Consider the following 10,737-nt stretch of genomic DNA (forward strand, 5'->3'; position numbering starts at 1 on the left):
AATGAAAGGACCGATCATACTATAAGGCCACTTCACATATCTGACTGGTTTTCCCCATGAAGAAGCTTAGTAGGTGATTGTTCCAACATGTAACAGCACAGACCCCCGAGCTCCCGAGCTCCTTTCAGTGAGCTTTACATTCGCAACGTCTGCAGAGGAGCACCACCTCTCTGTTAAGAAGCTGGTCCCGTGTCAAACTATTTCTCTCTGATCTGGAAATCAGCAGCCACAAGTGTGATTAATCACGTCAGAGCTTTTCTGTTATTTCTGGCCCCTGTCCAAAGGCAGCGGGGGCCTCAGGCACTGACAATGTGAGTGTGTGTAAATCAATTCATGATCAGCACCTTTTGTCAAAACATATTTCATCAGGGAACTGTTCTACGTCCAGCGGCGCTCCCTCTCTTCACGGACATAAGAACAAATTGATACAACTAATTCAATTTCAACTATTTGTTGTTACATTGGAAATCAAAATTGATGCAATTATCAGATGCGTCACCGTGAACGTTTGCTGCTTAGCTCTCCTGGCTTTTTCTGAAACTAATGCATGACATGCACCTAATGCGGAAGCAGGTGGAGATGCAAATGTGACTTAAAGTGTTAATTCAACAATACTTTTTGTTTCTCATGGAGAGGTAGAGCGTGGTTTGCAGCTAATAGCTGTCACTTCATTTTCAAAAGACAAATACGAGATTGATATAATCTTCTCATCTCTGCCAGAGAGGCATTTTCCCCAAAATGCCAAACGATTCCCGTAAAGAAACAACAGTTTGCATGAACAACACCCTGAGTGACAGCGAATTATTTAGACATCTGCTTCAGATAAAGGATATAAAGATATCAGTGTTTTAGATGTGAGTGTGTGTGTGTGTGTGTGTGTGAGAGAAAGGGATTAAATGTCCCTGGCAGCAGTTGTTGTTGCAGGACGCCTCTACTCCCAGAAGTGAAATGCTCATACATCACTGCTGTGCTGTGTGGAGAAGAAGTTTTTCTTAAAAGTTAACGTTTGAGAGACACTGTAGTGACATAATTTTAGCTTTGACCTGTCAAGTGCTTGAACAACAGGAAGTGGTTTTGTTTCAACAGCTGACACACTCGCTACTTTTATTTTTGTCACTCACGCACATTGTGAACAATATGAACTTCCAGTCTGAGAGATAACAACCTAAAAGGGAAGATGAATGTTTCAGTAAGTGAGCCGAGCCGAGCGGATCTGTAGTCATCCATCACGTATTAGTTTCTGTCTGTGACGGATCCATCTCGTGCCAACTCTTCGACCTGGAGCGCATTCATCTTCATTCCCCTCGTCTTCTCTTTCATTTCACTGACTGTGAAGCACTTATTCCTGACGCTACTTTTTCATGGCTGTCATCGTGCCTACCATTCTCCACAGATACATGGGGTTCAACAGGAGCTGAGGGCAATGGAAAGAACATACATGGAATGATTTACAGGTATTAGAGGTTAAACTTTGGATTCTTACCACAAAGTAGTAAAACATTAAAGTTTATGAGACTCTGAAGAGGACAAATATATATATATAAGACACCAATTGGGCTTATTTAGGTTGACCAACCATTGAATCTCCAATTAGACACCACGTTGCCTGTGTTCATTATTTGTGAGGAGCCACGTTGCCGACAGCTGCTTGGAATTCTCCTCATGAAAAAAGAGGAACTCTTCACCTCGTGTGCTCGCAGCTCAGCAGCAGGCAGGATGCTCTGGGCTCTAAACTCAGCTGCCAAATTGAATGACACCATAGCCAGGTTGTTCCATTTTATCCAAATATCTGTCCTTTCACTGCTTCCCAGAAGAACTCATTTATGCCTCTTGCCTGACTGAAGTTTTCCAAATCCAAATGTCTTTTTATTCCCGTCCAGCAATATTCTTTCAGGCTTTTCACAATCAACTAAGCTTGGTTCTATCGCTCTGTATATATAGTTCTACTGAAACGTAGAACGCTGCAGCCAGTGGTGATGGAAAGATCCTGACTGGGCACCAAGTTTTTAGGGTAACACACCCAGGTGTTGGACCTGCCTTAGCAAAGGGAAACGCAATGACGCTAAGGTACACAACTGATGATATGTCCCTAATCTCTGCTGGTGGTTGGCAACTTATCATCAAACTAGTGCTGAAGACATTCAAATGTATATGGGATACTCACCATCTTGTCCTATGTTCTAAAAAGAGTTCAGGGACTATAGCTATCAACAGTGTCACTCAGGTCCAGCTGATAAAGCAGCTGTAACACGCAAAGAGAAAGTGTCCTTATGCAAAAAATATTACAAAAGGTCGTTTGCATATTTTCTCAGCACAAGGAACCTCCCATCCGTGTTCAGCAGTATTTACGAGAAGTGCTCTCAGGAATGGGAGCACACAGAGTCCTGACAGGTCACGTAAGAGCAGCTCGTTCCCTGGCAAAGATGTGGAACTTTTTTTCTTTTGCAACGTTCGGTTTCTGTTTGTTTTCCCCCGGCTCCCTGGACAGCGTTGAATATGGTGTGTGTGCATTGGCTGAGGCCCCTGGTTTCAGCATTAAAGGACATCATGTGTTCTCATGTGCTGTTTCTGAGTGTTGTGCACAGCATTCTTTGGAAGAGGTTGTTTCACTTCGCTGAGAGGATTTGTCAAATTACTCACTTTACGTCCGTTAAGTTGTGGATTTTCCCAGAGAAATTACATCATTACCATGATTTTGGCACCGTTGGACTATTCTTCAGTTTCTGCCATTGTTGTCATTCCACACCTATTGAGGAAGAGGTCCGAGTTAGAATTTAACATTGCATCACGTTACGATAATGATCCCCTCCTCCGTGTGATGGTGAGAGAAGTGGCTGCAGTTTTAATTAAAGCAGGGAGTGTGTTTTTTGATTGAGCTAAGCAAACATTTATCTGGATTCTAACTAGTGGTGAAGTCAGCGGTTTGGACAGCTGGGCCTCGGGGTGGAGCGAGAGGATGTGGCGAGATTAGAAGGAACCTGATTAACAGAAAACAGGCCGTAGGAGGACGAATCTCTCTGCATCTCTTAATTTCCTTCATTTATCCCTCACTTTTTTCTCTCTGCGCCTTCATCTCATTCCTGAAGACAAGAGATGCGGACAGGGCCTCTGCTCTCCCTTCCTCCTCTTGCAGGGAAAACAAAAAAATGGCCAGAGTGCAGCGTTTAGGTGTTTTCCTTGGTGCTCACATCCATGGGAACATTGACCAGAATTCAGATGCAGAAACCTCAAATCCCCTTTGTGTCATCTTGAAGCAGGAGTTTTCTCGTAAGACAACATGCTCTGCGCAGGTGTCTGGTTTTCTTACGTCTGAGCCGTAACTCTCCCGCTCTTCGGCCCCACTGAGAGCCTTCATTCTCCCTGTGTACACACACAGATGTGTGATGATTGGCAGGGTGACAGGGTATTGTCTTTCCTATCTGCATTGGTGATGGAGGACATGCTCACATGATCTCAGGGAAGAGTTGTTTGGAGTGAATAAGAATGAGCAGATGGGAAATGATGGTCAGAGGGAAAGTTCAGTTTATCTCGAACTTTACACAAGGAGCCTTTGACGAAAAATTTCCCCACATCTTCTCCCTCATTCTGATTCACGATGTGACCATCATCATCTTAAAAACTCCCAATGAATCATTGATAAGCAACAAATTCTCTCAGAGGACCTCCAGCCTTTTCCCACGTCGTCTGGAGGGAGGCTGTCTGATGTGTGGAGTGAGTAATGCTGACTGGACAGCAGTCTCTGCATGGGGCAGCCGTGATTGTTCCACTCGACACACACACACACACACACACACACACACACACACACACACACACACACACACACACACACACACACACACTGCTTGACTTCCCGGTTACTTGCAGGTATTTTACAACAATTTTAAAATCAACCCAGGCAACTTTTTTGATCCTTCTGTTTAACTGACAAAAAGAAAAAACGCTGAGCTTGACAGGTCACACACAGTTGCCTCATAAACGTGATGAACAATAGCAAAGAAGATCAACAGCCTCGTGGCACATTGGTTTGGGGATGTACGCCTTATCAGACTATCTGAAACTGGTCTCAAAATAGCTCAGGTTTCAGTAAATGTTCCCACGGAAGTTAACCCAGCAGCAGTGAAGTTTCACATCCAGCATTGTTGGTTGAAAATGACACATGATCTGTGAACCTGATCCTCACAATCTTTTTCACTCGTGACCCTTTAATCGAAACCAGTGTTTATCTGAAGTGGGTGAAAAGTGATTTCCCTTCTCAAACGGAATATCTAGAATATTTTAGAGGCATTAAAAGGTAAAAAAAAGTGTTTCACACGAAAAAGCAAAGATTAGATAAGGGTCTGAAAAATAAGTATAATTTTGCTTTGTAACACTTTCTTATTTCTTATCCAAGTAATCATCCAGTGAGTCAGTTATGTTGCTGCCACGTATGCATGCAGCCCTTCAGGAGACCAACGCATCTCCTCCAGTCAACTTTTCCTCAAAGACTGACTAAGCTCGCATTGCACCTTAAATCCCTCGACATGTTTATCAGGCTTTACTCTCTGACTCACATGCAACAGCCACGAGCAGAGAACTAAAGACGAACACACTGTTTATTTAGACCCAAGCTCATGATCTGTTTCCTCAGAGAAGTGGTTACAAATGTTTAGCTCGAGCTGTTAACGAAATCAGAGGAAGTACAAATATGAAAACGTCAGAGGAGAGTTTGGTTTTTAGATTTCCACGCTAGTATCATCACCTAGTACTCTATATAATGCCAGAACTTAAAACTGCTCTAATCAATATATAAACAAAAGATCAAATGACCATGTGTATGTGAAAGGGACTAGAGATGTAATTAATCATTCTTGCTGGACTCTGACATGCTTACAGTACACGTAGTGCTTTTTATACTTTTACATGTTCGGTCCCGATCAAATAAATAATGGTGGAGACCAAAATTGAGGGTTTTTGCATTACACAAACATGACAATTAAATTAAATCCTAATGTTGCTGCATATCTACAATCAATGTACGATCAATGCAAATTCAAACTGTTGTCACAATATGACTTTTAAACCATTCAACATTTATTAACACCACAGGTTTGAATAGGTTTGATGGTTTGAAAGCGACAAAATATAATATAGACATTAATATGACCCAACAGCGCCCACAGTTTACAAGTCTTCTTGATACAATCACATATGACATATAAGACAGTTTCTGGCTCACAGGCAGAATACACACATCACATTTCAATTGCACTGTTGTCCACTGCAACCTAGTTCTTTCTTTATCAGTTCAGTCAAAGTGTCATGCACTTTGCGTTTTTTTGTTGAAGTATGATGATTTGGAATGTTCAGCACAGACCTCTGCTGACATTAGAGCAGTGGTAGATTTCTGAGAAGGATGCCCCCTACTGCCCTCCGCTTGAAGCTATTCCAGTTTCTTTGAAGCCCACCGCAGCCTCTAGAAGTCATCGTCAAATTCAGTGTTCGGAAGGCCGCTTTCAGGGATAGCATAGACGGATTTGCTCTTCTTCTTCCTGCTCCTTGCTCGGAAATGCGCAGGTTCCTGATTCTCAGAGAAGGACAAGTAGGCGGCGATGCTGTTTCTGACACCGTAGCTCACCACGTTGTCGCTGCAGCTCTCTGTGCTCACCAGCTGTCTCCTGCAATGACAGGAGGTGTAGACATCGATTAGAACAGAGCAGCTTAGCATTACGAATGTCCTCAAATCTGCAATCCATGTCTACTTTTGGATATTTAATCCAGGTGAATAAAAATCTGCTTCAATATTTAGAAATGTAGATGGAAACAAACCTTATTTACTTTAAATTCTTGCATCTAATCTTGGCTATTACGACATTCAAAACCATCGTAAGCTGACACACAACAAACTACTATCTGACAGAATTATTATGCACCGTCATCATCACCAAGCCCATATTGTACCTGTCTACTTTCTTCCAGTCAAAGTTGCGTCGCATGACAACGGGCGGAGCTGCAGGATCGACTGGTTGAGGGGCCGCGGCCGACAGACAGGGAGAGGTCAGCACACAACATAGGCCATCTGCAGAGTCTGTGAAGGCAGAGGTGGGGTAACTATAACACTGCTCTCTGTTATGTTCCATAACTGCAATAACCTCTGTCACACTCTGTTACTCAAGAGCACACACCAACCACACTTGTGAAGAGGGTATTTGCCCAGAGCAACTGCAATGTTCCAGAAAGCAATGCTAACACTTTTTTTGTTACTTTGCATACTGTATGTCACTTCCTGTTTTGTTCCAAAAATGATTCGTCAGAGCAGGAAATATATTTATAAAAATGCGACCTGATAAGAAACAGTTCCATATGTAGATCACAACAAGTCATTCTCGGTTTATGCGGTTGCACAGAAGTCTGTTTGTGCGCTCGCGTTCAGCTCTACATGTGTCGTTTCACTTATTATTATTATTATTATACTCTTAGGCCTGTGTGTCTAATTAGTTGTGCTATCTGAAGGGTTTGTGCATCCACCCACCTGAGTAGTGGTTGACCATATCCTCCAGGCACTGGAAAGTGAGGCGGGGGGAGATGTAGTACCAGCTGTTGTCCAGTCTGAAGATGCGATAGTGCTTTATGTTCCTGTGCTTCACTGAGAGTGAATACTGGCCTGAAGGAGACAAACACGCGATCCACTTAATGATATCAAATCAGATTTTATGTATTATCTTCATATTTATTGTACAAGAGATTGATACAGATTTTCTTATCTACATGTAAATAAGTGAATAGCTTTACTATTGTTTGAGCTGTGTTTCTGTTTGAGTATCAAAGGTCGCCAGCAAAAAAATTTGGGCGTGGAGTTCCACTTCGTTGCGCTTTGACCAGCGATTTTCGTGCGTGTACACATTTTAGTTAATGTGATAATGTTTCTGCTGTTTTGTATTACACGAAAAAGTGTTTAGAAAATCTCTCCAATGGAAATCCTTACGAATCTATGTATTCAGGCAGAAATACATATACACATCGGTGAAAACCATTTTCTCATCAGTTACAGACTCAAGATTCACGCACTCTCCTTCAGCAAAAAACGTCTTTTTCATGATTTAAGTCTGATTTAGTGACTTCTTACTTCTCCCCTCTGCCGACCCTTTACTTTCTAACAATTACTGAAACCCAGAGTTTATCCCAAATAAAAAGATGATTGTTGCAGACTCTCACCTCTCTCCCTGCCGCTCTCCCGCACCAGAAATGAACCCACTCTGTTCACAGGTAGAAGCAGCAGCTCTTCGGCCTTTTGCCTCTCTACCCCCTCAAACAGCCACCTGACACAGGAAAAACATGAGTCACAGATCAGATTAACCGCTGAATATTTTCCAGTTTACACCACTGAAACTGTCACATGAATCATAACTGATATCTCGGGCTATTATATCTCTTAGGTACAGTGGTGAAGAAATATTAGGGATTTTTTTGTACACTAATACAAGACCAGCTGTAGACCAATACTAGAGGATAGTATCAGTATTATTGAACTTACCCATGATAGACTTTTGCCGCATGAGTGTTGGGTATGTAGTTCTCCTTCCCTGTTTGGACGGAGCGAACCCTCAACCAATAAGCCTCCCTGACCAATGAAAAGAGGCAAAGAGGAATCAACAGTTGACCTTTTGTGTGAGCACTTCTCCATACTGTGTGAGAGCTTCTCCATACTGTGTGAGAGCTTCTTCGCTGGTTCTATTTCCTCATATTTATTTGTGATCTTCTGTCTGAAAAATGCATGTCCGGGTTCAGAAAGCTGGATTCTTTTTAAACAAGAATGCAAAAAACGTGATCGTACTGTGCGAGGACGTGGAGCTTCTCCCCCATCCGGTAGATGGGTTCGCTGATATCAGGAGACGGGTAATCCTGGAGCACCACCACCGTGTTGTCCTCAGAATCTGCCAAGAACAATATTTATGCCATTTACAAACAGACACACGATGTTTCACAGACTTGATTTGGAAATCAACAGACCCTTATCAGAATTTTGTGCCAATTAATTTGAGTGTTTGTTTGAATTTGTTCTCAGTGTAATTTACTCTATTATGACATTCCTGATATGATCAGATTAACAAAGCTGTGCATGTTGCAAAGCACGTAAACACTTTCTGGCAACCAAGAAGTCAGTGAACTTCAGTGCACAGATGGTGCAAAGCACATTTCTTACGACATTTGTTATGGACATGAACTCTGTAAATGCTACAAGTACTTCCACCTTTTCTGATGCGTCACTACTTCTTCTTGCTTCAGCTTAGAAACTACATTCCAACTTTCAAATGTTCAGCTCATATAGATTTCACACTTTAAATATTTTATATTCTATATACAGTATAAATATTTTCTATTGAAATGAATGGGCAGAATGTTCATGTCTTCTAAAAATGTCACCACTTTGAAATGCAACTATTGCAACACATTTGCAGCTAGAGAGTTCATTTAAGCTTTAAAGAGATCGCAAGGGTTTTGGCATATTTGTATATTTTTTTGTTTAGTTTTTACGCCACCAGTCGCCCCGCACACTCTATTTAAACACTTTCACACACACACAAAATATCTACAGCTGCAAAACTTGAACTAGGACTTTTTGTTGACAAATCATCTCACAAACTCTCCGGACCCGTTTTTTGACTCCATACACTGAAGGTTCTTCCGCCATTCTCAAACTCTTCACACTACTTCAGCTGCTTCAAACAAAAACTAAATTGGTTTCTTCACTACATTTTTTTGTAGTGAAGTCATCAAGGATTTAAAAACTTACTCTTTTGAGAGCTGTCAAAGCTCTCAGTGTCGAGCTTGTCCCTGGCGATCCCACCTTTCATCATGTTCCCCATCCTCCAGATGGGCTCCAGCCTGAAGTGACAGCAGAAAGACAGAGAGATGTAAATATGCCAATCAGGTGCATTTTCCACTCGTATAACAAGCTGTAGTTGTTTCCATACCGCTAAACTTCTCTCTGCCTCTACACCACAAAGTTTGTAACTTCCTAAAAACTCACAATTGCACGATGTCCCCAAGAGACTCATTGCAAAATGGGACTGCTGCGGTTAGATGTGTATGTTTCTATTGCAACATCGAGTTCTGTTTAATTTTCAAAATTCTACAATAGCGCTTTCAAATTGCAAAGCATGGGTCATTTTATATTATGATTCATCAGAATTACACATGTGTGTGCGTGGATTTCAACAGAGGCTTACATCACAGTGTTCAGTTGGACAGGATGGAGAGTCGACAGTTCCCTCTGTACAGAAGTGAAATATGAGCACCTACCTGTTGGATTTATAGTTCGCCTGCTGCGATGGCATCAAGTGTGGTACGAGAGATGATGGCCCGAACGGGGCATGGTGGCGGTGTTTGGTACTAGAGAAGTACCATGTTCACAGAAGTTTACAAGAATGACCCGTCAGAGAGTGTGGCGACAGCTCTGCATCTGACTGCAAACACACTTCCTGTATTGAAATGAGGAAGAGGGCCAGCGCAGGTTTTGAAAGAGGAGCATGCTAATGCCACATACTGCCACTGTGGTTATCTATAGAAGTATGTTATATCCATTTCTAGAGTTAGAAAGAAGCAAAAGTAGAAAATGAAGAAAATGAACCGGTTCAAGGAAGATATTCTGAACACTAATGTGATTTAAAACTTATTTTGTGGTTTTTGATTGATATCCCATGGCTTCATGGCTTGATTAAATAAAAAAAACATTGATCTCCATCATTTTTACATAATCTTTATTGAATTTTTTGCAGCTAAGTATTTTTGAGTCCTGTTTTTTGCCAAAGCTAACAAATATCCTTTTATTTTGACAAAATTTACAGCCCCTGAAAATGTAGGTCTGTGCTCCTAAATCTTCTGTGTAACGTTTTGTCGGCCTGCTGCCACTGTGCTGACAGTGCAGACCCAAGATATAATTTTAAATGTCTCCCGTAACTCTCCGTTTGACATTTATCAAGTTCAACTCTCGTATAAGGACGGAATGAGTAAATCTGAAGCCTCAGATCCCTGGTTACATAACAATATTCCTTTGTGACACACTTTACGACTCTCAAGGCAACTTAGCTCATGTATTTTCCATATTAAAAGCTGGATCAGTCTCCTGCACATCGAGACCTCTTTCTCCTGCCACCTTTCGCTCTCCGAGTGCACAAATGTGAAGGAAAAGCAAATTGGAGACAGAAGAAGATATCAGTCTGAGGAAAAAATGTCACATGAGAGTGATTAGAGTTTTATCAGACAAAACACTGAGCTGGGTGTTCCTTTTGTTGGCTTCCTGCTATGTGTGTGTGTGTGTGTGTGTGTGTGTGTGTGTGTGTGTGTGTGTGTGTGTGTGTGTGTGTGTGTGTGTGTGTGTGTGTGTGTGTGTGTGTGTGTGTGTGTGTGTGTGTGAAGGAGCGGAGTCATTACAGACATATACATATTCCTTTGAGGGAGAACACAGGAACCAGACATCACATTCCATCTAAACTGAACTGTTGCTAAACTGTGCGTCAGACTGAACTCGAATGTTTCTGCTGCTCTGGGAAGAATAAAAAAGTGACTGTGGCTTGGTGGGTGGTGACTGGTGTCTGATGCCAGGACTCAAACTGTTGTGGCTGCAAAGAAGGAAGGAAGTCTTCATCGGCCTCAGATGAAAATAACTATACCGTCAACGTGTAGATGGTGTGGGGTAAAGACCTCACATCTTTACAGCAGAATTTGCAGTATTTCCTGTGGTCAGATTCATACATT

At 41.9% G+C, this 10,737-nt stretch overlaps 1 protein-coding gene across 1 annotated transcript; it reads right to left on the reverse strand.

Annotated features, from left to right (window-relative positions):
- Window positions 1-5,051: 5,051 nt before the first annotated feature.
- Window positions 5,052-9,461, reverse strand: sla1a (Src like adaptor 1a). Its single transcript, XM_035181932.2, has 8 exons — window positions 9,283-9,461; window positions 8,774-8,865; window positions 7,814-7,913; window positions 7,514-7,600; window positions 7,195-7,298; window positions 6,512-6,643; window positions 5,941-6,067; window positions 5,052-5,657 (listed from the first exon to the last, which is right to left on the reverse strand). Exons 1-8 carry the CDS (start codon window positions 9,315-9,317, stop codon window positions 5,456-5,458), a joined length of 879 nt encoding a protein of 292 aa, XP_035037823.1. The 5' UTR covers window positions 9,318-9,461; the 3' UTR covers window positions 5,052-5,455.
- Window positions 9,462-10,737: the final 1,276 nt, after the last annotated feature.

This window comes from Hippoglossus stenolepis, chromosome 17 (assembly GCF_022539355.2).
Source record: "Hippoglossus stenolepis isolate QCI-W04-F060 chromosome 17, HSTE1.2, whole genome shotgun sequence".
NCBI classification, from domain to species: domain Eukaryota; kingdom Metazoa; phylum Chordata; class Actinopteri; order Pleuronectiformes; family Pleuronectidae; genus Hippoglossus; species Hippoglossus stenolepis.

What these genes read in the sequence shown, in the direction of transcription:
- sla1a (XM_035181932.2), bottom strand. Translation starts at nt 9,317, where the DNA reads ATGCCATCGCAGCAGGCGAACTATAAATCCAACAG. An exon ending in CTTTGACAGCTCTCAAAAGA is followed by an intron (nt 7,914 to 8,773) that starts GTAAGTTTTTAA and finishes TGTTCTTGGCAG; the next exon opens with ATTCTGAGGACAACACGGTG. An exon ending in AAGCTCCACGTCCTCGCACA is followed by an intron (nt 7,601 to 7,813) that starts GTACGATCACGT and finishes TTCATTGGTCAG; the next exon opens with GGAGGCTTATTGGTTGAGGG.